This window comes from Pocillopora damicornis, chromosome 12 (assembly GCF_964200805.1).
Source record: "Pocillopora damicornis chromosome 12, jaPocDami1.2, whole genome shotgun sequence".
Classification (NCBI taxonomy): Eukaryota; Metazoa; Cnidaria; class Anthozoa; order Scleractinia; family Pocilloporidae; genus Pocillopora; species Pocillopora damicornis.
Window position 1 is genome coordinate 16514715 of NC_142681.1, and position 25991 is coordinate 16540705.

Genomic DNA, 25991 nt, shown 5'->3' on the forward strand with positions numbered 1-25991 from the left:
TTGAATCAATAGCGACAGTGAGATAAGATAGTAATTGGAAGGAAAAAATGACAGATATGAATTTCTTATTCTCGTAATTGCTGCAAATGGCACAATTTTTTTTCTCCAATTTCTTTAGATTCAATCTTCAAAAGCAATCCAAGTTTGATTGCTTTTCATTTTGTATTACGGAATATGCTGGCTATTGAAAGCATGTACTGAGCTATCTTCTTAAAGGCGAAACAAATAAACTTATAGTTAAGAGTTACCAAGCTTATCTTGCCAAAAGGGATTCAACGTGTACCGTTCTTTAGCTCTGTATATTCGATAAATTGTAAAGACAATTGTAAAGAATTGTCGTTAATATGTGTAGTATTGCTTATGAAGAGGGAAAAGGGCAATCAAATGTATCAACACCAACAAAGAGGAGGGATAGGACGGGAGAGAGTACGGGAGACCAAAACCACGATATTCAATGTGGTGATCATTTGTCTGTTTTGCCTACATCAAGTTTTCCGTCATATAAAACATATCCTTAGATAGGTGAACATTGATGATGATTATTTTAAACATTATATACAGCAAAACTGCTGTCGGACTTTCATGGCAAAATGCTTGGGGGTAAGTGACTATGGGCTAGCATCGCACTCAGGTGGAATAGAAATGCCCTCAATCTCTTCGAGGCCCAGAATTTGGGATCAAGTGCGGCTGGATGAGTCACTTGGTCCGATTGTTGACTTAACCAAATTCAGCTCATGGAATGGATCATTTTCTCCTGGTGTGTAACCCTGTCAGATGTATGTATATGTATTTACATGTTGTTACGATATATTATTTGTTGACAGCTTTCCTCATTTGGACATATACTTAATTAAAGAAGCAATGATTTTACTGCTAAATAGAATTGCCTCCAACATGGCTTGTTGGGTGTTTTTATTACAACGCAGAACAACACGAAACACATGTGCAGTGCGACTCAAACCCCAAAATTTTACTATACTTTGTTTGTTTTTTGTTTTCGGTGCCAGCTATTTGTTTGCTAATGACTCCTGTATATGCTCTCAAAGTTTAACATTTTCAACCTAAAAGGATTCCTTTGAATTCCGTATTTAACCAAATTATCGCGAACGTTCATTGTTTGCAATTTTCTCCGTCACTTAATGGGCTCCCTCTAAGTAAAATCACACACGTAATGTTTTCTAATGAAGACTCAGAACAATGGTACTTCGAATTCTTATGAGCTTGTCTTATCAGAGGTACCTAAGGATTATTAATATTAATCAAGAAAGTGTGTGGTTGAAATCTCACTCATTCAAATAAAGAGGCACAGACAAACCATGTGTTTTCTCACAAGCAACTTTATGGTCTTTCATGCACTTACTAAGCACCTATATACAAAAGATTACACCTATTTGTGATACACATAAGCTATCCAAAAGTGTGTGACTCGATCTAAATCGTGCCTCTTTGTTCCTTTCAAAAAGAATTCGACGTAAATTGTAAAGGGTAAAGGAAGGAAAAATTGAAAACGCGTAAGATTTCCCTAAACGATTTTTGTACGGCTCGGAATAGTATATGATATCCTTATTTGGATACAAAAGAAGTTCTTTTAAACATGCCGACGAGATTTGATCTGTAATCGATCGATCTGCTGGTGAACTTTTTCTGTAATTCCTCGGATTTTTTTTTTGTCATTTCTTTAAACTAGACTACTTTTATTCCACAGTTTAATTTCAGATCCTATGCGTTCGAGTCTTAGAGAAATTTTGAGTAAGGAGTCATCACATGACTGTTTGACACCCTTTTTGATGTAACTGGACAGATATAATCCTGGCCGTGAGATAGAGATGTGTACAAGAAACTTTGAAATACATTTGTAGTGAGCTATTTGGATTTTCAAGGTAAACATGAAATATTGATTTTTAAAGAATATCTGATACAAGGAATTCGTTTAGATAGGCAATGCAAAAATGACATATGCGATTTTTTAATTTTCTTTTATAGCTTGGCGATCATAAGTGAACCAAACTAAGTTCGTTGCACATCTATAAATTCGCCTTCAACTACAATGTAAAATATAGGGTTTAGTTTACGATTAAATGTCATTCTCACTTCCTTTGATAAACGACGATTTCCTGAAACGCAATATGAAATAAAATCGAGGTTAATCAAAAAAAAGAGCGAAATTAAAAAATCCTCAGAGTGTGCATATTTTGTTTAAGTAATAAAGTTTTCAATGTTTATTACCTTGAAAAAACCGCAATAAACCACACTCGCGTTGACAGTTTCACTGTATTGCTTCTTTTTGTTCAGAGCAACGTCCTCCTGAGAATTGAATGTCATCAACTGCGATGTCTCCAGTGTATGACCTACCAACTGTTCCCACAATTGCAATCTGGTTTTGAGAAGAGACGAAACGTTATTGCGTATTTTTTCAGGTTTTAGAACCGACAAGGAACACCTGACGTAACTGGGCAAAGGAAGGTGTTACTCCTCTCTTGAAGTGCTTTTTTGGGATCAGTCATCGAAAAAAGAGTATATAGAGGGGAATAAAGCTAATTAACTGCCAATGAGGGGCTTATAAGAGTATTACAGTGAAGAAATGTAAAATGGTTTCCGTGTTTACATAGCCTGATGTAAACACGCGGGAGGTTGGGAGAATACAAGATAAGCGTAGGAAACCACGATGCGAAGCGGAGTGGTTTCCAGCTTATCGAGTGTTCTCCCAACCTCCCAAGTGTTTACATCAGGCTATGTAAACACGGAAACCACTTTAAATTTCTTTTATAAAATAACTAATGAAAGAGGATCGAAAACCGTGTTTACATACGCTCATGTAAAGTGGTTTTATGGCCAATCAGAGCGCGCATACTTTTTAGAATTATTTTATAAAGCCTAATCATAGCCATTACAATTTCCTCAAATGTGATTGGTGCATCAGCTACTTCAATTTTTTACTAATCATTCTGTACAGTTGTAATTGGACAGTGTAATCGGACAGTTGGCTGTAATCGAACACCTGTAATCGGACAGTTGAAGCAGCCAATCATACTAGGTCTACTCAGCTAAATCCACCAATCACAGAATTGATCACAATAACCATAGCAACAACCACTTATCCAAAGAAAAACAAGGCAATTTCAAAAATGGAGGAATATTTAGCTAAAGACATTGTCTACACTGGAGATATTTGTTCTAAGTGTATATGGTTATTCGGAAATTGAAATGGTTATGATTAATTGGAAACAGGATTTCTTGTCGTCCAATTCTGTCGGTCATTATACTCGTGATAAACAAATCGGATCGTATGATTACAGACCAAATTGGACTCCACTCGGTTCTTTTACCATTATTTATGGAAAGGGGGGATGGGGAATCAGGTAAATTTCAACGTAACACTACCAGATTCCCCCGATCTTGCCCCCCCCCCTCCCCTCACCTTCCCCCCTTCCACCAGGTGAAAAAAAAATTTTAGGTCCCCAAAGCAGAACTCACAAATTAAGTTAACTCATGGAAGAAGCGCATTTTGATTCTCACTTAGCTCACCATGAACGCAACTTACCCAGTTAACGGTTGGTCCCTTGCGCACGGATCGTCGCACAACGAGGTCAACTTCCGCTTGCATCCACTTATCTTTAGACAAAGTATTCTTTTGATTGGCGATCCACTCTCTGTGCTCTTTCTCATTAAAATCCTTTGCACTTGGCTTTTGATCGTCCTTTTCTTGCTTGACAATCCGCATGACTTCCAGCGAACCAATAGTTGCACCATACATGTGGTACCAGAAACGCATACAGAAAGATCGACCTTCAAGTTTGACAAGAAGTATGGCTTTATCTTTCGCCTTCCTGGGACTGGATGTCTCAATATAGATGTACTTTCCTTTTCCACCTTTGCCTACAAATTAAAGTATTTCAGACTTAAGTATGGAAGAAGATTGCAAGCATGTGGCTTGCGAGTTACTGTTGTCCATGGAAAACGAAATTGAAGAGCAACCAGGATCATAATCCAGACTTTGGTGTAAAAAGTGTTCTCTGGTTGCGTAATTTTTCTTCAGAATTTAGAGCTACCTTAAGCCGAAATCTCTACGCTCTTAATTGTCAAATTTTCCTTTGGAGAATGTCTTTTGCCTCAAAATGAAATGGAAATACTCCGCTGTAAAATCCATCAAAGAGACTTTTACAGAGGGTTCAGACAGGTCAAGATGGTTCAGAAACGTCCCTAAGGCTAGTCTAGATGTAGGATAAAGGCTGTGGCGCTAGAGTGACGTTTCAGTTTCGGAAATTTAGAACTGTGAAGGACATGGCAAAGAGGAGAAGTAGCCTATGACTCAAAGAAAATAAGGCCCGTGAAGGTCTTCCTTCATTCAAGAACGAGTCTGATATTGAAGAGAAGAGGTGATTATAGTGTCTGGTGCTAAAGACGGGGGCGACGAGTTGATAGTGACGGTAAAGATAACGGGAAAGGATAAACAAAGAAATAGAATTATTACTCATCTTAGTCATAAATAGAAAGGTAATCTTATAATTTACTATACCTGATGTATGATCTCGAGATGGGCCGGTCTGAGAAGATGGAGTTCTACCCGTCTGGCTTGTCCAATCAAATGTGTCTTCCTTCATGTTCATCCATTTGCAGAACTGATCCTCGAAGTCACAATTTCCTAAGGGTAAGGTAACATAATAGTCAGTAACAGACTTAAAGCACGAAAAACTTGCAAGACTTTCCACTAAGGTCAGTTCAAATGAATTATCTTCCATGACAAATCATGAAACAGCATACAGTTCTAGTATGTACTCACCTTCTTTTGGGTTCGTTATCTGATCCTTACTAGGGATGGTTCCCAAATGGCATTCCTCAAGCTCGCCAACACTAATCTCATCAATTGAAATGTCGCCAAGATATGAATCACCCCGAATACCAACAAAAGACACCTAAATAAAAAGAGTTGCAGCCATTTTAAATAGGCTTTGCTATAAGGATTGCGCAACTTTATCAGATCTGCGCGCATCACCGTTCGTATTTAGGTCGACGTTTTAGTCTTTAAAAATATGTTTTCCATACGTTTATTATCTGGAGAGAAGCGCACAGATTCTTTGGCTTCGTTTGTTTGTTGTTTTAGTAGTTTTTTCTGTTTGTTTTTGTTTTCTTTTTCCAATTCCGATTATTTGTTTTCTCGTGCCGGTATGAAATGAACGATGAGCGTCTGTCACGGTTCGCATGGATTGATTTGAACCAGTAAATGCTATCTGGATTCGCAGTTCTAACAAACAAACAGACAAAAAAGAAAACGTTACCTTGGTTGCAAGGCTATCTTTTGCCTTCAGCCCTCAAGGTGCCCCACAATAATTTGGTTTTTACGTTAGTTTCGAGTAATAAAGCATCCTCTGTTAAATTACCGTGTAGTGTTCCCCGCTGAAATTTTGTGAAGCAGAGTGCCAAAAGTCTTCCTGTTGTCCTGTTATGGACCAGATGACTTTAGTTGAATTATCTTTAAGATTTCGATGCTCCAGTCGCAGCTCATTAATGTCTTTGCCGTACATATGGTAGTGGAAATGCAAGCACATTGGAGAAAAAAATTCTTGACTCTCCAGACGGATCCTTTGCCCTTTAAGCAGATTCGAGGCTTCCATGTGGATGTAATATTCTAAGTAAGAGAGATATAACCATTAACTGAACCTCTTTACTTTTGAATTAGTCACTTAACCCTCACAATATCCTTACAATATCAAGTACACAAGTGATGAGAATAAAGAAAATATAATTAGGGCATAATTAGTTGATCCATTACTAAATTCTCCGAACTAAAGTCATAAAAATTGTACGGCAGACAGTGGAGAGAATTACTGATGAGATCTTTGGAACGAAAGGGTTAAGATACTTTCACTCTCAGATCTACTGATCAATTCTCCGAAAGTTCTACCATGCAGTTTATATAATTTGAGCTCTGAAAACCAAAAGTTTGAGAAATACCCCTTTAGATGTAGTCCAATCTTCAACCCACCTTTCTGCTCGAAAATGTATTAATATTGTGAGGAGAACTTCCATTTTGGACGCTTCAGAGATTGAAATAGTTAAAATGATTTTTATAGTTTCCTGCAATTTTTACATGGATCCTAATTTTTAAAATTTTTTTTATAGCACTTTAAGTTCAGGGCAAAGTTTTTTTATTTTAGAAAACAATAATATAACGGTGCTTTATTCATGATTAAAAATTCAGTCACTGGTACAAAACCCAAAGGAAGAAGGCTTCTATTTGCACTTGTTTCCCTAATGGTCAGGAAGAAATTTGTCTGAGAGAATGCAATTGCTTCCATTGCAGTTCAGTTGTGAGAATCAACTCTTGACTTGTTATCCACAAGTAAAATGCAATTTACTTTTTTTTTATGTGTAAATGAGGAACGAGCAATTTTTTTTACCATTTCCATCGCTATCGTATTTAGGCCCTGTTCCTTCTGAAGGGGTGTTACCATTAGCAAGATGCCATTCTCCGTCATCGTCAAACACATTCGTCCATTCACAGAAATTGTTATCAAATGTACAACTACCTGTGGTAAACGTGTAAAGACAACATTAGACCATTGAAACGAGGTGCAGTATCTTACAACGCCAATGAAAAAGATATTAAGGAGGAAAAGCAAATTTTCACTAAAATTATTTATGATTGGGTAATTTAGTTTTATTAACTGAGTCGATCGATAACGTAAACTGGCCTTAGTATAGAGTTTTAAAGCTGACGTTCCGTGCGTAAGCCCTTCGTCGGTACCCTCTTATACTCTCCCACCGACGCAGCACGACAATTTCTTTAAAAAATTACTCCCTCGATTGTTTATGATTGGTTGAAAAGATGGTGCGTGGTTTTCTTTACCAAATACTTATGTACTGAGCGCATTGACGCAAGACTAAAGTGGTGCCAGATTACTCCCGACACTCGATTCAAAATTATTCTTATTTATATGCAACTGGTTCTTACTGAAAGGTGGTGGTACAGGTAATGATTCTGGTGTAGTTGGTGTAGTATCACGCGGCGCTGCAGTGGTAGTTAGGGCTTGTAGGGGACAGCCTCCCGGGATAAACTGGAGCTCGTCAATTGCAATATCACCTCGCCATCCAACAACAGTCGCCTCTAGTTCTACCTGCGTGAACAGGAAAAAATGGTTTGGGCTCCAGAAATATGTTTGCCCGATGAAAGCGCACAGATTGACTTTATCGATGAAAGAGGGGAAATGTTATTTCTCGAACGAAAACAAACCGTCGGTGCAAACGTTTAAAACTGAAAACAATTCTGATCGAGTCAAGTGTTTTAAGTGAACCTTCCGAATGTCTCACCTTCTCTTCTCATTTTTTTTTTTTCCTCTGGTCATTTAAGATTTGGCTAAATTTCAAACATTTGGGAAGACGACATAAATACTTTTTCATCTCAAGACTTACCTGGTATTTCGGTATTTTACAATCAAGGTCAACCTGGCCATTCAGCCATTCGTTTCCATGGTTACCAGTTTTCTTCCATATAAGGAATCCTCGCCTGTAAATCGATAAGGACCCGACATCTTCCCCGTGCATGTGGTACTTGAAACGCATACATTGTTGGCCTTCCATCATGTTACTGATCAGTATAGCTTTATCACCGTTCATCTGAGGCTCAGAAGCTTCAATAAAAGCGTATTTCCCTAGGAATTTCAGAGGTAAAGTGGTTATTAGACATGGCCTTTAGAACGACAGAAACAAAATCAAAGGAGCGTGCAAACTACTTCAAAGAATACTTGATAATTTTCAAGAAGAATTCACTCTTTAACATTATCTTTTATCACATAAACTACGGTGTTATACAAGGATTTCCGGCCCTGAGAAAAGCCGTAACAACACACGTGAAAAAATACGATATCGAAAGATTTGCCACTGGCCGATTTTGGCCGTTTACCTGAAAGACTTCTTCTGTCGGTAAGGACAAAGTCTACATGAGAATTTTGGAAATCGAAAATTACGACCATTGTTGTTTTTCTATATCACTCCTCGGAGTATTAAATATTCCTAAAAATTAAGGTTGAGATACTTGCGATCATCGGGGAACAGATATTTGTGTTCTAGTTATTTTCAGCTGCTTACCATTGCCTGAAGCATCAGCTTTAGGCCCTGTTAGTCCACCACTTGTCTTTCCACTGCTAGTCTCGCCACTTCCAATGCTCCAAGAGAAAGATGATTTCATGGATTGCCTCCAGTTGCAAAAGGTGCCTTCGTCAAAATCACAGTTTGCTGAAGTGCGGAAGAAGACTGATTAATAACTAATATAATTTTTCATTTAAAGAGCCAATTCCTTTTTATAAGAAGGGCGTGTGCATTTCGAGTCAAGTTTCTACACAGCCGAAGAATATATGAGGTTCAGGGGCCATAAAGTCAAGATAGAGCTAGAGTGAACTTCGATTGAGTCTAAATATGGTAATTTTCGCCCGATCACGACATTGGAGAACCCCAAGCAAAACCAAGTTATCTGCCTAGTCATCTGTGCGGAAAACGGGAGCATTGACTGAGTGACAATTTCTTCCCTTTTTAAAACTTATTGCTTTACAGGGTGGTCCTAGTTTCACGGACCAGTCAAAGTCATCCCAGCGCTGTTTTTGCTCTGTTGTGAGAATTACCTTTCGCGGTATCCTCGGGAGTGCTGATCAACGCACAACACGTTCCATTTGCTATGAAGAGGTCATCTAAGCCCACTGACGATGCTGTTTCGTGGAGACGAGCTTCGAACACAAGCTGTATAAAATGTAAAAGTATAGCATTTTCATTGATAAACATTTCTTATTATTATTGTTTATCAGCTCACAGGTTCAATTTTATCTACGACTCATTTCTGCTTTATGGATTTTTTTATGCGTGTTCGAGGGCAAACAGTAAGGTGGAAGACGTGTTGTATCAACCAGAATGAATGAATTATTACCTTAAAACATGTTTCTTCTTCTGCTTTTATTTCAACCACAGCCCTTGTCCAGTCGTCCGTTTTCTTTCCAAGCCCAGACTCGAACCACACACGATCCTCTCCCTCGTCTTTTCTGGCAGACAATCTGAGCTCGCTTTTATCGAATTTATTGGTGAAGTAAAAAAGCTCAACGCACTTTGTACCGCATAGTTTTGGAGACACCATTCGATATTTAGACGGTTTTCTTCCCGATTTCATTGCGTAAGCATATCTGCCACCTGCTCAAAAATTTGAGAAAAAAAAAGCGGTTTAATGGTAAAGAATATTATAAAAGAATATGTGCCACATAAACTAAAAGTTGAACAGAGTGATGGCTTTCATGTTCACCGTCGTTGTCGGGCTAAGGCAAAGCAGACAACTAATAACGAAAAGTCTCCTTCAGGCATGCATTAAATCTATGAGTCAGAGTGAAACGGTTTGAAAAGGCAAAAAGGCATTGAGAAAGAATTGAAATCGAGCGTAACCGTTATTATTTAAGGGATATACAAGGCAATCTTTCTCAGTTTAATTGGCATAGTCTTTAAATCATCATGCGTATTTCTTATTTCAAGCGGTGAAACGACTGAGATCTCTTTCGAGGTGACTGACTTAGTTACAAATTGTTCCATGTCTTTGCAGCATACCTAGATTCTTTCCATGATCTGATTTCTTTTCTCCCCCTCTTCGGTTAGTACTCAGCATCCATGGGCTAACATTACTGTTAGTCAAGTCGTTTGCCCAATCACACAATCCCATGTCAAAGGAGCATTTTCCTTGAGGCAGAAAAAGTTGTTGATAGAAGATATATTATCAATTTGAATTACACGCTGTGTTTTAAGTATACTTATATCTGTCCAGCAAAAATGTTAAAATCGATTTCTGGCGCTCTGAAAACAAAACGCATTATTAATTTTATCCGTGACCAGAGGACAAAAAATGTCCTCAGTCGACACATAGGAAGAACGTAGGCGAGTGAGCAGGAGTTTTAACGAATTCCTTTCTTTTTCCTGTTTGGTCTAGTTTTCTGTTTGTTTGTTTGTTTGTTTGTTTGTTTATTTGTTTGCAGTAAGTCTCTTCCCTAAATGTTCGGCGTCTTTAAAGAAACGTTAATAAATTCGAAACGCAACAGCAAAGCTATAACTGTAGATGGATACAAGTCGGGAAATTGAGTCGCTAAACTTTTCCCGTTTCCCAGTTTAGGAATATTATTCAGCAAACAGTAGAAACAAACAGCGGTAACAATATGCAAATTTAGGAGCCTACTAGAAATTGCCTTAACAACCTTGAAAAGCGAAAATGTTCACCACTTTGGTGGAAGAGTTACCAATCGGTTACTGGATTTTATGTGGCCCAAAGACTTCTTATAGACAGTGTCACAATACTTTACCTCCTGAATTAGTCGAGTTGTCTACAAATGCTAACTTTTCACCGCGACAAGACCCCTTTGTAAAGTAAATATCATCAATACCAATATCGCCGGTGTAACTCCTTCCAACGACACCTTCAATTATCACCTGAAAATATTCAGCAGAAGAGTTAATTAAGTGCAAGCTTTCCTTAGCTTTCTAATTATTCTCTATTTACCCACTCTTCTCTTGTGAGGAGTGTCTGAATCAGCGATGGAAACTGAAATAATGAATTAAAAACTTGTGGAGAGTTCTTTCATGATTTTAACTATTCCTGATCAAAACGTGGCATTAAATTTTGTTTCAGGAATATTTATAGCATGAGCTCGCAAAGGTAGAGGAAAAATCGAAAATAAAAGGCCGACCACTTTATGTGAGTCTGTGCTAATTGTCACGTCCAATTCCGATGTGTATAATAGGCAGACGCTAACGTCTTCTGAGATGTGAGAAACTGATGATAGCGTGCAATATGGCGTAAGTAGTTCTCATAGGAGTATAAATAACAATTCTTTTAACCCGTCAGCCACGTAATGTTTTGATAAATTGGAAACGTGGGATAACATGATTTGAGATGTAGATTTAAAATGTAATGTTTTTTGTCCAGTGCTACAGTTTTTACACTCAAAAAACTGAAACAATTTCCTTTCCTTTTCTATACTTTGTCATTGCAAAACTCTCTCAAAGAAAACCCGAGCAAAGGTTGACATTCAAAAGACTCACATAGTAGTTTTTTCCATACAAAGTTGCGTTGTCAGAGTGCCATTCTTTATAAGCCTGCGGTCCCGCCTTAGACCACACTGCCAGTTCCATACCATGGAGAACATGGTAAATGTTCAATTCTCCTATTGAACTTCCCACCATGCTGTACGAGAAGTGAAGACAGAGTACGTCACTGAAAGGACCGTTGATGAGACGTGCCTTATCCCCTTTGCTTCGGGGAGACGAGGCTTCGATGTACGCGTAGTGACCTGTCATGATATGGAAAAAAGGACAGAGACTCAAACACTAACTCAGGTTCCTTTATTTTGCTTTTTACCCTGGGAAATCACACATTCACTGGGTCAAAGGCCGTTAAGTTCTCAGACCATTGTTCATTCCTATCACTTCGGGAACACTCAAATTTTTTCGAGGAGAGGAACATTAACAAATTCTTGAAGCCTGAGAAAATGAGGAGTAGCAGTTTACAAAAGGGAAAATTATCAAACGTAGAATCAAAGGAAATAAACTCATTTTCCAGCTTTTTTTCAGACAACATTTTAACCACCTTCTTTACTAAATACAAAGAAAATTTCAACCACCTGGTCACTAGTCAACCACCCATCTTTTGACTTTCTGATCAAGAACTGGATGACGAAATGAAAGGTTTGTGATAGCTTCAAAAGCCCCAGTCGAAAATTCGATACATTGGGTTTTTCACCATTTGCAGTACTTCGTATTTATTAATCGTTTGCCTGATTTGATACGTATAAAGACTACGTTTACCATTATTTCCAGTATGATCTCTTCTTGGCCCAGTTCCTCCGCTTGGAGTGGTGCCTCTTTGCAGCCGCCAGTTGAAGGTATCGCCTTTCACTTGGAGCCATTTGCAGAATGACTCGGAATCAAAGTTGCAGTTTCCTAAAGCAATATCCAAAGGAAATTCGTCAAAACTTTTATTAATTAGTGGATCACATTTTCCTAGTCTCCAACTACGAGAAGCAACTGGTAGGGTTCTGGGAAATTTTCTCCGACATTTTAAAAAAGGAACCTAGTCTATATCGATCTCTCGAAGTCCAAAGTACAAACTAGCATCATTAGGCTGCAACGAGACCCAAGTGAGTTAGTAATATAAACAGCAGTTTACTTTTGGCATTTCTTATTGTCTTGTGGGACGAAAATAAAACTTACTTTTGAACCTTACAAAACTTAAACCTTAACTGATCGATTTAGCAGGAATACAGTAAAAAGTCCGCGTGACACTTAATCAAAAGTTTTCGAGTCTGCCATGGAGTTCGCAGCAAACCTCTAAAGCGAGAATTACGTGCATTGTCGGCTTTCGCTTTTTTATTTGCCCTCTTTACTTCAAATAAATACTTTTTGTGCTAGGCTAAGGTGTTCCTGGTCAGTTAAACTGGATTATACTACTTGTTGAACTGTAAGTACAGTGAAAACGTCCATGCACAGCCGATTTGATAAGTCGGAAAGAACAGCACTTCTATGAAAGATTTTCGAATTGTGCATTGCGTATTAAGTTAACAGAACAACAGTAACGAGAATAACCTACTTATTTTCGGATGAAAATTTATCTGTTCTAGCAGATTTATCTTTCCTCATGTCCACTCTGTCGCCGCAAACGTTTTGCCTTTGTCATTGGTGACAGCCGATCAGAACTTGATTAAATAAGTATGGATAACGGTAAAGAACGAAATGAGGAAGATGAAGATCGTTTTTTCTCCAACATCGGTAGAATGAGAAGAATCAGGAAGTTAAGGAATTCAACGGTAAAAATCAAGATTTTGGTGAAGGTAACAATGTAAAAACCGCGTGGTTTCAGAGAAAACTATCAGGTTGGAAAATTGTTTCATCGCTCTTGATAAAGATGGTGATTACTAAATTAAAGACATGATCATTTACGTTTCTCTTAAGCGAACGTCTGCGAACCATATGACTCTCTTGCTTAAACTCGATGCAACATGTCAATTAAGAGGCACTTGTTGAATGCTCTTACTGGGTGAAAAACGAGAGAAAACAGCAAATAAAGACGCTTTATTTTAAGATGACCAATGTTTTCCAAAGATGTCTCTCGATTAAGCTGCGAAATTAACGGAACAAATAGAAAGCGATATGGAAGGATTAACCTACGATGCCGGATCACCGTTCTTTGGTTAGCTATATAAGATTTTAGACTTCCGCACTGAGTTCACAAAAAAATACCCTAAAATTGCCGTTAAAACCGTCTAAATGAACTGCAATTTTCCTATCAAATAAATTGAAGTATCTATGTTATTTGCGTGCTGATAAATTTTTCAAGCGAGATCTGCTTATTTTTGCCAGTTATTAATCGTATTAAAGAAGGCTCTACTGAGAACACTTTACATGCATTTTTTTTCGTAAAAAAACTACCTATCTTTTCAATTGGTAACAATTTCATGTGTTAATTTGTTTGAAAAACGGCTTCACCGCTTAAAAAAATTTTCTTGAATTTGTTCTCTCGATTAAAAGTTTAATTCGGCACAGGAATGATAATTTAAAGAAGGAATTAACCCCAAAACAAACCTGTGAATTCAGTGTTCAACAACTGGTTGGGAGCACAAAAGACACTTGGCAGAAGAGCTACTGACCACAAGCATATTGCCAGATGAGAAAAGGCAAGACTTCTCATTGTTGTTTGTGTAACGTTTCTCTCTTCAGGCTTCAGCTATCAACTGGAGATGGCGATAAAATAAACTTCGCGAACTGTCTGTGTCTTAAATCTATGTGGTGGTATTTGAAATCAGAGACCGACACAGTTTGAAGAGTATTACCTTCCTAATGTTGTTGAGCAATACTGTTGAAAGATACTCGAAATGTCAGTGTGAGTCCATTTTGATTCAAACAAAAGACTTAAAGTAAGTATAATTGAAAACAAAAATAGGCTAATACATATTTTGCATCATAAGAGAAACCTTCCTACACAATTTTAACTGCAAGAGAAATCATTGAATTGAAAAGGAGTAAAAAATAAAGTTACATAATGATTTGTCCAAGGTTGACCTTCGCATTCTCAGAAAACTTGCAGAAACTGTACACCAAATTGCTCTTTTTCCTGTAAGTGCTTGACTCAAATCCATATGGTTGTGGAATTTGAAAAACGCTCTGAAAGTTCTGGGCTACAACGATCCTGACAGCCAAGGTATTTTTCTTAAAACGATTTTTGTGCAATGCATGAAGAATCAAGCGTTACTTGTTCATTTGCTGTCAAATCATTTACATATGTATAATAAACGAGTTTACTTTAGAGACAAACCGTTTGTTAATTAGTAAAATTAAGAGAAGATGCGCTTGTTAAAATTACTGCAACGGTAAGTTAAGTAAGAATTAGCTAAGATTTCAATAGCTTATTTGTATGGGTGTTGTGTTAAGTGGAAGAGTTATTCCTCGACATATTTGTTATCTGTAAGGCAGATATTGTAGATATTGCAGAGGTACGTCTCGACAAGGATAACGAAACTCAAATAAAGCTTCAAGAAGGATGAACCGCACATGTTTTTTTAATAGCCTCCCATTTTTTCCTACAGTGAGCGGATGAAAGCGATCTTAATAAGTACATAATGATTCCAATTAAGGTATACCACAGAGGTTCCAAATAAACTCAACTGCATGCATTACCTTGGAGCATCTTGAATGTGCATCAGTCCAAATAATCTTACATGCCCCTTTCATCGTGAATCGAAAAATTAGTCCAGATTTTGGCGACAATTTTTTTTCAAAACATGTGTTACTTCATTCGCTTCACAGACTGTTTAGAACAAAAAAATGTGGTTCTAAATGCTTAATTTGTAAATTTATCCTCCTCAAAATGGACGGATTTAACTTCTGATATGCACTAAATTTAAAAAAAATGTTCAACAATTAAAGCCGCTAATCTCTGGTTTTTCATGATTTTACCTTAGAAAGGTAAAAAGACGAGTACAGAAGTTTTTTGTACCGGGGAAAGATAGTATAATATACTGGGAAAAATGGGATAATGTGTTAATTCTGGCAAATTGTTTACCAAGACATTTAAACTTTTAGGCTGCAAGGTCTCCAAGGTGTTTACGAATCTATGAAAAAGTTGAGCCTTTGCCAAAATAAATCTTAAGTAATTTCTATGCAGCTTTCCATAACAATCACTCTGCCAAATTTTGTAGATTAAAAAGGGTTTTAAGAGTCAGTATTCTACTTTCCTAACTGTACGACTTAATTTTCATTACAAAGCAAAATTCTTTATAATCATAAAGCTGCTTTTAAGTTATCCCTTAGTGTTGAATTGGTTGTTTGACGCGTCTGTTTTGCCTCAGGTCAAAAGGTGAAACAAGATTGGCCTTCAATACACGTGCACGTGCAATTTATTACACTGAACATGTGTTCTTGTTTAACTCATATGTTATTCCAACTGCAGGTGGAAAGATTGCCCCAGGCTAAAGGGAGAAAAAGTGGCTCTTTTAACAAGCCTGCGTGAAATTGTTGCTGCAGGAAAAGGGCGCTCTGTTGTCAAGGTAAAAACGTGACTGATACAGAAGAAGCACGTTCAATTGGCCTAAGGACTCAGCAATAAGACCTCGCATGTTGTACTTGTTAAAATCATGAAAATAACTAATACTGACCTAAGAATGGTTGAAATCATATTTCTCAGACTTGTAATTGGTGATTGAAGCAGTACTGCGAAAAAGCTTCAAACGATTATGACTATGGTTACGAATTAAAAACATTTTCCTGAAACAAAATGCAGATGATAACTGTTCACTAATTCATGACTGTTGTTTAAAATCACGAAGAGAATTATGAGAGCAAAGGAAGTATTCTGGAAAATGTCTACCACTGTTTGTTTGCCTTTTTTTTTTTTCAGTTGGGTGGAAAACGGTACATTGTTACATTCATAGGAAGTCAACATCTCTTAGGGGGCGATGACCTAGCGTTGAACTAGACTATGCAACATACTTATGCTACTTAGGGAATTATCACTATTTATTTTAACTTTCCGTGGACATATCCAGTTACGAGTGTTGACAAATAACTCAATTCAAATGAGTAAACAACAACAGGAGTTTTTTCGATTGCTTGTGGTGAGGGCTGCTGCATCGCTTTGGTGATAGGAATAGTCTGGAAAATTTGAACTTTTTCAAGAGAAATCAGCTCACCGAATATGATATAATATAATCTGCTAGCCAACTTTTAAAAAAATAAAGGATTATTTTACTTATTTTAAACATGAAGTGGAGTTATTTTTCTGTGACAAAATAATTTTGATTAGTGTAAATCAATTATTGTAAACACGAACTGATTAGTTCAAGAAAAAGTCATTCCCCGCTTTCGGCATCTTTCCAAACCGACCAAAACAAAAGAAAATAAAAATGATAAAAGGGGAACGGAAAAAAAGGCAAAAGAAATAAGCGAAAATAACTGCATCTATGTATAAGCGAAACCTCAACTGGAACAAAATCCATCTTAACCCAGAATGTCGTTTATAGTTACTTCAGCAGCATTGTTTTTTTCTTGTTTTTTTTGTGTTAAGCAAGCTAATTGACTCATATCTTCAATCCATTAAATTTCTTGTTATCCGTCTGTCATGTGTATGAAGTGACTTCCCTTTTTTTTAAACCTTGTGGTGAAAAGCATATCCAGTACGTTGCTGTGATTTATCACTAATACTGCTTTTCTAACGCCTACGTTCTTGCTGGCAAGTTGAAATGATACTGAGAATGAACCTTTTTAAATCTGCCGCATTCCTCAATTATCAGAACATCCCAATCAAGAAAGATAAAGTTTGGGTTGACTTTTTTATGAAGCCATAGGGAAAAATCTCAATTGAAAGAAAGATCTTACCTTCTGTCGCATTAAGAGAAAGCAGACATAACCCTTGGCTGATAAGAGCCGAAAATGAAATCGCTAAACAGAGGTTTAATTTTCTGCCAAGCATTTTCAAAGGCTAGGAGATTTGTAGATCTTGACCTGACAACGAAGTGAACCTGTCTGTTTTCATGAAATCACCTGTAACCATCTATATATATAGGAAAATGCCTTGTCTACGGTATTCAAAGCATTAAGAACAATGTCATTACTCAATAGCTCTAAACTGATATTGGTATGGAGGTTATTTAAAGGATAGCTTCAGTTGAAAGACACTCAGTGAAACCGCTCTGCTATCAGTAGGGTCTGATGATATGTCCGCCAGCCTTGCGGGACTATGAAATGGGAGATGATTCGCTGCTAAAAGCCCTGTTGACGAAGTGCACTTTTGGGTATCTCACCAAAACTTAAAACTTAGAAAAAGGTTTGTTAAGTCAGAAAAACACGAGGAAAGCCTAGGCACTAAAAAATGATCACAAATTGTAAATGACGAATTAGCAAGGCTGGATTTTTGAAGGTATAAATTCCTCGAGTGAGGAATTTTGAGTAGCTGCTGAACTCATCCTGAATATCTCGAAAATATTGAAAAGTCATTACATTAGAAACAATTAATATCGTTTAAAGAAAAGTGGCCGCCACTATCAAATGATCCATTATTGTCTACATTCTTCAGTTCTTCACATGTTTTTTTGTATTTTTCAAATTACTTTTTCTGAGAACCTTTAAGGTTTAAATTGAAAAAATCATCGCTAACTTATTTTGTTAGCTCAAAGATTCTTGACAACCAGGAAGATAATATTAAGCACATTTTCTTTGTCCACATAATGGTGCACGACCATTCCCATGCAATAAAAAAAAACTTGGTTTCATCAACTGAGTTGATAGATAAATGTAAATTGGCCATCGAAGAGAGTTTCTAAACATTTATAGATTAACTGCTGTTCTGGTGGTGAAAAGAATAAATTAAGAGCTATCGTAAATCTGGTCACCATGTGGCCCAAGGGCAGGCATAATAATTTTCCTACTGCTATGAAAAATGACGGCAATTTAGAGGATGAGAAGTAAGCTTAGTTATCTCTAGCAGAAGACTAACATCATTGATGAACACTAATTAAGCAGTAGTGAAAATAAGGCCTGAAAAAAAATTCAGGTCTGTACGGGATTTGAACCCATGACCTCTGCGATACCGCTGTAGTGCTCTAACAACTGAGCAGTTCATATATATGATTTTCATAAATTCACAGTCATTTAACATCATTGATTGGTTTTTTTGAGAGTTATCCCTTACAGTCGTAGCTGTCGAGACGGAAAGGTCGTTTCAAGAAGGGATTAATCAAAAAAGGAATGAATTCTTCGGTATCACGCTTCCACAAAGGTACATTCGAACGATCTCTAAATAAGAAACGCTTCTCGAATTCCAAATCTTTGAAGTGTAAATTATTGATTAGTTTAGTTTACTCACGAATTGGACAATGAATTTGGTACTCACAGAAAACTGAGCCAGATCATATGATTTTTGGTCACACAATTGGAAATTTCAACTTTCTGGCTTTCATCCATAAGTCTTCAAACGTGTATTAGATAAACAAGTTTTAAAAGGCAGATTAGGCGTGCCAACAGGAGCTCCTTGATTTCTGGTCAGGATTAATCGGTCACGTAGACACACATATGAATTATAATTTCCGTCTAGTTCGTACCTAAAAGACAGCAATTTTTCATTGCTGTCTTATAAACATATAAAAAGGCAAGTTATAGAGCACATAAAACTGCCATGCCACTAAATTGGAAACAACAGGAACCATCGGAAAAAAGCGGAGGACTTGTCTCAAAGCAAAATGGTAGTTAATTGCTAATTCTTAATATACACTTCAAAAACAACCAAACAATAACAAATCAGAAGAAATTCAAACAGAAGAAACAAACAAATAAAAATCAAAACAATATCAACACCAAATCATCGACAAAAACAGAGGATTTAGGCAGGCTCATTACGTCCCCCAAACTGATTGTCTTAGGACAGAAGGATCTGAGGAAGAACGAAGATTTTAGATGGCATTCGCTTCTTCTGATTCAAAGATGACCTCGACATTGTTTCAGACATGTACCGTTGCGAAATCAAGGCCACCACGTGACAACGAAATGAAGAATAAACGACCTCCGTCATGGTGCACGGTAGTCAATGGTTCTCCTACTGTTTTTAATCTCCAGTAAGCGTGTCTAGGCCCCAGTGGTCACAAGTCGTTTGCCGACCAAAATAGTCAATCATAAGATTCTCGAGATTTCTCAAAAAATAAACAAGCCAAAAAAAATAAAGGAAACTAGAAAAATATGTTAAACCAGGGTGAAATTGTTTGCATGCGTGACCCTCTTTGATGAAACGAATTTAATAATGGAAAAGGCACGAAAGAAAGTAAAGTTCAGTATTCCTGCACAATTTAAGGAAAAATGTAGCAACTGTTTAGCAAAACTGCGTCATAAACATCTTTATTTTAGCGAGGATATTCATATTAATGTCCATCTGTGCGATTCGTGTCAAATATCTTACAGATAACCTAATAACCGAATTGGAAAGATGTCTCAAGGTTCACCGATTGTCTAAAAACCGCGGTCAAAGGCTCGTTGAAAAAAATTGACCTCACAAATAAAAATGTCTATCAACATTCTTCATGTTCGGTAATGAAAACAATAACACTGAGCTGGTTCTTCTTAAGCATGAATCCTTTACGCCAAGGTGAACTGAACATGCTCTCCGAAAAATTGACTTAATACACCTTTTCCTAGCCTTCTGGTTCTTGTTTCTGTATGTTGTTTTGTTCTAATTACCTTTGTTGGGAAGAAGACAGGGAAACGATACCAGGTTTTGTCGATATCGTCTCCTAGTCATCTGGAAACTTTCTATCATGGAAGCCCAATCGTATTCTTATCACAATTTCATCGACTAATAATTTGTGTTTGTCAAGATAAACGAAGATATGATTGAGCATAAACATTTCCAGCCTTATCAAATAAAAAATATAAGTCACGAGTCTTAGAATAGGCATTTTCAATACTGACCAAAAATCGTATTGGTTACCATAAGCGAGTAAGTACAGACGATGGCATCTTCCGCGGGTATCTGCCGTCATAAATGCACCGACAGAAGGAACCACGACGGCGAAGCCTACGAGAACTAAGCGAAACTGCAAAGCGTGTGCAAACTATTCACGTTTCTACTTCAAATTAAACACTGTAATCACATGTTCTGCCGCAGAGAATATGTAGCATTGTTCAGGAGAGTAAACGCATCGAGTTTACCATTAGCGAAAATACGAGAATAAATACAAATTAATTTTTTAACTGACGTTTTCCCAAAACGTCGCTTATATTCCATAGCAAACGCTGACAAAAATATTTGAGTTTAAATTTGCTTGGAACTTTGTTAGCTTGAAATTGGTTGACTTTTTTGGTAAACGAAAAAGCACATCTTATCTGCATATCATTCAGTTTCGAACAATTTCCCTGTTTTTGCGAAATGTTTTCCACGCCGGTGGGCAATTCAAGCTGGCAATCGACTTGAACCGTAATCTTCTTTGCGTTATGATCCGGGAAATCTCACAGTATGATAAATCTCACCACGAGGGCCACTTTTTTTTTAAAAAAATTTGGTGTTGACTAAAAATTCTTCTCCTCAATGACTGAATATGAGCTTCTGGAAATGTGTTTTGAAAACAAAGCGGTGCTTTTTGTCATCGCTATCAAAGGAAATTTCCGAAGGTGCCGCAGGAAAAATCTTTTAAGTACCCTGTACAGACTTTGGTAATGTCATGATGGTCCGACAAAGGCCATCAGCATGCGATGGAACTTGCATCTGTTGCTCGATGAAAAGATATTATGACAGTTTAACTCTTGGTACTTTCAATGCATCTGCGCTTGAGTTTAATCAAGGTTATACCAATTCTCCACCGCTAGGTGTCTAATCTTTACTTTGGGTCCGTTTGTTTGCTTGCAAAAGATAACTTGGGAAATCAACTTTTAGAGATAGTCAAGCACATGTGTCATCTTCATATCACACAAGAAAAGAAACATGTCATCACGGCATTATTTACACTATTTACCCGCACGCAAGCCCAGAAATTTATCGGCCCAATCATCGACAAAAGTGGCTTACGGAAAGATAAGAGAAATCCTCGCCAGGTCGTTCACGGTTGAAAAGTCAACCACCGCCCCAGGCAATATACTAACGGTTTGTTAAATTCCTTCAAACTGTTTAAAGTTCGAAGCTACAACGGATAAAAAATTGGAGTGTTTTTTGAGCTCAGGAAAAGTACCCAGTCCGTTTCGGGATCGCGTGTGGGGGAAGGAGGAACCCTGGAACAGGGGGGAGGGGACGGGTCAAGAAAATGTCCCCTCCCTAAAATGAATCAATTGCTGCCTTGTAATGTTTAAGCCTGAGACCTTTCCAGAATGTCAGCCTGCTAGAGGCGGAGCCTCGAGGACTCCGACTTTCGTTCATTTGAGAACTTGAACGAAGAAGGATAAGGATTTACTTCTATTTAATTTGTTAATCTTGTTACTAAAAGACAAGCAAGAACAAAAAAGGTTTCTTTTCCGTCGATTGTAACCATACACTGATTGCTTGCACAGTACTCTTTATTCATGCCGTATGTTTCCCTGTCTGAAACTACTTATCAGAACAAATAAGACATAAGCTTTTAAACCACCAGTCTCACAATCATAGCAAAAGAGTTGGCAAGTGTAAAGTACACTACTGTCAGTTCAGAAAAGCAAGTAGTCGTTTGTTTCTATGATCCTAACCCTTACAAGCAGCACAGGAAAGGATCTGTCGTGTCCCTAATAACTGAACGTTTGAAAGCTACACCTTCAGAATTGTTCATGTATTCTAGAAAGTTCGTAAATTTTATGCACTTGTCTCGCACGGACAACAACGAAAAGAAATGAATTAAACTAGGGCCGGACAATGAGTTACCAAAATTGTTAAATACCAAAGAAAATAAACTGCAGATTAATTCAATACTATTTTTTTCAGTAAGGAGAGGCATACATCATGAAGACCAAATACCATTAGATGACCTTCTGATCGACGGAATACTTTCAGAGAAAGTGGTCTTGTTACCAAACAAACTTTCCCCATTGAATCGTCAAAGTTATACGTGTAAACTGAAGTTGTGATTTTTCAAACACTTTAATTCTCCTTTTCTAGCACATAAAAAGGGGTTTTTAAAGATGCATTTTAGTTGTAATTAAAAAATAAATAAATCCAGATTTACTGACTGCGTTTTGTTTGTACATCTGCAGGAGGTTCCCTAAAACACGTTTTGATTAGATGAAGTGTTAATAGTGTCCTGACTACAAGCAGCGGATAAAGGCTGTGGGTAGATTTTTCCAAACTATACCTAAAACAAGCCAGTGCGGTTGAAAGAGGGTACGTGGTCAATATGGTCGGTAGAATTTCATCTTTTTCGAATTACAATATGAACAAAGTGACATATGGATTGCATTTTGCATTTGAGAGCTGTTGTTTGACAATCTGGCGCCAATATACCAAGAGGCTAGTCTCTTTTGAAAGAAAATATCATCCATCGATCTCTGTTAGACAAAGGGGAATGGATCACATTTGTTGATTAAAAACAGTCTTGACTCGATCTCTTGCTATTTTAAGGTCCGTTGATTTTCAGTTTCCCTAAGAACTAACAGATTAATTGAAGTAAGCGAACTCAGTAAAGTGAAAGTAAAATGTCCAGTTGTTTCGACAATTGCATATAGGACTTGTTCTTAGCTGGTTTATTCTACAAACATTCAATTTATGAGCTGTTTAATTCATATGACAACTTAATCTTACCAAGATGGTGAAATTCGTTAATCTGATAATTACGTAAGATATTTTAAAATCATATTGTTTGGGTATTTACAAACTTATCAAGCTTTAGATGGCTATCAGACAAAATTTAAATAAAGGGTTCTTGTTTTCTCACCTGGCCTGACATATATATACAGCCATCCCACTGAAAACTGGATTAAGCTCCGTTTAAGAATAATCGATTAAGGGGCATCCCTTTAAAATATTCCGAACGTCCGTTAGGGTATGCAAATAAATGTCCCTTTCAGAACACGAGGAGATCAAGGAGTGCGGTTGATTTGAACAATCACTCGATTTGAAATGTTTCATCAGCACATGAGTGTGTCTATCAAATTCAAAGCCGTCACTTTGTATCACGAATAAAACAACAGTAACATCAACGACGAAGAGTCTTCAACTAAGAATCTCACGAACCTCAGACCTTCACGTTTCGCGCTCCGATGCTCTACCATTAAGCCACAGGGACTCTTAAGGTTGAGCTGGGAAATTGCTGAGTTCACGAATGACACACGTCCCGCAGACTGCTGGGATCAGCAGTGTCGAAAGCGTCACGGGAATACTTTTAAGCTCAGTAGTCGAATAAATAAAAGAAAATTTCATTTGTCAGTTAAGAGAGCCAAAGAAAGAAATTTGATCTCCCCACGACGACGATGTATAGGTGAGTTTGAAAATGTGCCATCATTCTTACACTAAATACTAGCTTCTTTCATTCATTCACGATTTGAGAAGAAGAAAATACCTGCCCGTGGGTCGCGAAATTTTATAAAAAAACCTTAATGGATCTGGTTAACCTACCAGAGTTATATGGGTGTCCATGTTCAGAAAATTACATTTTCTAGTTGCTCAACTAAAGAATACTGCTAGGACGCGTTAAAAAACTGCAGATAGAAAGGTAAATATTAAGTGTGGGAAAGTTACTATCCTTCTAAAATCGCCACAGCTGTGACAATGGCTCTTGTTCTTGTCTCACCTAATCAAAAGTTTAAGAAAATGTGTGATTGTTCTCCCTTCCTAAAAAGTGAACAGGATAGTAATTCGGGATTAAGCTAAAGGTTACGCTCTAGAATATTCTTAAGATGAATAATTTAATTAAGTGTAAACATCTTAAGTGTCTAGATGATGAGCCACTTAACACTCAAGTTCCAAATATCATAATATGATATTTCCCGCAATGCTTTTGCCTACGGCTATAATTGGTTGTATATCTTACATTTGAGGAGAGCATATCAGAATGGCCGTCACCAGATGACATCTATGCAAGGAATTTCGCAAGAAATTGAAAAATTATTTAGTTTACATTGCGACTAAAGAAATCGAATTGAAAACCTGACAAGGCAGAGATTCCACAAGAAGGCAACTATACGAAAATACCTTCATCCCAGAATGCTCTGTGTAGCATAGCTAGACATAAGCAAAGAGATAATTATCAAATGGTAGCATTGCTAATCGTTCTTAACCTAATTAATCAATTTTTCCACCGTAAGTTGAAAGATTTTCCGTAGCTTGAAATTCGTCGAGATAACTGACAGAGTAAAACCACAAGTATGTGGGTGGTGCTCACAAGAGTTAAGGGGATGCCTGTTTCAGTTCATTCACCTTGAAAATGTGCAGCAATCATTCCTAGACATGCTAACTGAATGTTACGTGTTTCCTTGGATCTCATACCCTGGACATTATTAATAAAAATCCTTGTTTTTAGCTGAAGGAGGCGAAATGAAATCTTTCTGAGTCATGCTAAAAATATTTCCAAACGCTTCATCAAAGTGGCAGTGAAGAGATGAACTAAATAAGGGTAGTCGTTCACGCCATATAGATGACTTTTGGCTTTTACTACACTCCCTTTAAATAGTTATGAACATGCAATCGGTTTTTTTTTTCTATCCAAGGACCAAACATTAGCCACGGTTAAGGTTTACCGTCTGTTTATTCACTTCAGTTAAAAAGTTTTCCAGCTGACCCACGGTGAAATCTGATCTAAAAATATTTACACGAGGAAGTTTCTAGAGGGTGTTAACTATGGAAGCTTTTGTGCGCAAGGGTGGCTTGTTTATCAGTATCTAACTGGAGAAGAAGAATCGGTAGGAATAAGATCTGGGGGAGACAAGTTAGAATAAAAGAAGTTGGGATGACCCTTTTTCTGTTGATGTCTCCATTCTGGGGCACACGATGCAGAACGACAAGAATTACGAAGAATGAGTGGAGGGTATCATTGTGAGGATGTTCTTCTGTTCTTACATACGAAATGCCTAAAGCTGACTTATCACTAAATCATATCTCTTCCCTTCCCCAAACTACTTTGATCAACTGAATTGATAAAAAATCTACTCTCATTTTCCTAAAATGTTCTCTCTAAACTAAATCTTCACTTCTTTTTTAGCTTTTATTCCCTAGTTTTTTAGGCATATTAAAAACCTCTCTCTTTCTTCCTCCTTTTAGTTATGACAATATACACAGTTTTTTCACTCACTTAACTAAACCTTTTACACCACTTCACAATACCGTTTCGTACCGCGCAAGCACATCCTTTTAAACTACATCAAGTTTTCAAAGCTTTCCACAACACTCTTCCTTAAATGAGGTAACTCCAGAGTTTTCTGTTTGTTCTCTACAATGTTTGTGAGCACTCTAAAGTTTTTCTTCCACTCTACATAAGAAGTGTGGCCGAACGCTGCTTATAGAAGTCCATGACAAACTCTTCTGGAATAATTGTAATAGAACAAAACTTAATTTAACTCACCCTCTTTTCCAGTCAGGGTTTTACGTTGCTGAACGGGCAATGCTGCACTCCAAAAAATTTGCATCGTTATGATAAGGAAACAAAACTGATACATCATGTCGATTTCCTCCCTAAGCTGAAGTGAACGACCTAAATCAGTGTGTTCTCATGTTGAAAATACATTGTCTCCACGTTATTAAATACCTTAGCAAAATAGTTCTAGAATCTTCTTCGCTGTTACAACTGATCCGTTCAGTTTCCTGGTGTTGACATAAGTTGTAGGGGTGAAAGCGCACCTGCACGACTCTTTACATTTTATCATTTTTGGTCAAAGACCGTTTTCAAGAACAGTTCAACGAGAAATACCCCATTTCTTAAAGCTGAGTTAGGCATCGAAGGGTATTGATAAACAGCAGCCCGTTAGCTGATGGAAATGATAATTTGGTTAATTATTAACTTATAGGCAATCTTCAAGGCCAAACCACATTTTGCTTGTCATTTTTTAAAATAATT

General features: G+C 37.3%; 1 protein-coding gene across 4 annotated transcripts; it reads right to left on the reverse strand.

Annotated features, from left to right (window-relative positions):
* Positions 1-1317: 1317 nt before the first annotated feature.
* Positions 1318-25659, reverse strand: LOC113680046 (MAM and LDL-receptor class A domain-containing protein 1). 4 transcript variants are annotated; one of them, XM_089189626.1, is made up of 17 exons: positions 25500-25659; positions 11821-11955; positions 11059-11306; positions 10320-10446; positions 9577-9705; positions 8915-9171; positions 8616-8730; positions 8086-8232; positions 7411-7649; positions 6953-7115; positions 6399-6527; positions 5379-5626; positions 4781-4913; positions 4517-4642; positions 3542-3876; positions 2227-2374; positions 1318-2114 (listed from the first exon to the last, which is right to left on the reverse strand). In XM_089189626.1, exons 1-16 carry the CDS (start codon positions 25594-25596, stop codon positions 2267-2269), a joined length of 2736 nt encoding a protein of 911 aa, XP_089045752.1. In that variant the 5' UTR covers positions 25597-25659; the 3' UTR covers positions 1318-2114; positions 2227-2266. The 4 variants fall into 4 exon arrangements, with proteins under 4 accessions (XP_089045752.1, XP_089045754.1, XP_089045753.1 ...); XM_089189628.1 differs by lacking the exon at positions 25500-25659 and adding an exon at positions 23177-23330; XM_089189627.1 differs by lacking the exon at positions 25500-25659 and adding an exon at positions 16882-18892.
* Between the last annotated feature and the right edge of the window lie 332 nt (positions 25660-25991).

What these genes read in the sequence shown, in the direction of transcription:
- LOC113680046 (XM_027197050.2), bottom strand. Translation starts at nt 13,699, where the DNA reads ATGAGAAGTCTTGCCTTTTCTCATCTGGCAATATGCTTGTGGTCAGTA. An exon ending in AAGAAGAAACATGTTTTAAG is followed by an intron (nt 8,731 to 8,914) that starts GTAATAATTCAT and finishes CATTTTATACAG; the next exon opens with CTTGTGTTCGAAGCTCGTCT. An exon ending in TCCCGAGGATACCGCGAAAG is followed by an intron (nt 8,233 to 8,615) that starts GTAATTCTCACA and finishes TCCGCACTTCAG; the next exon opens with CAAACTGTGATTTTGACGAA.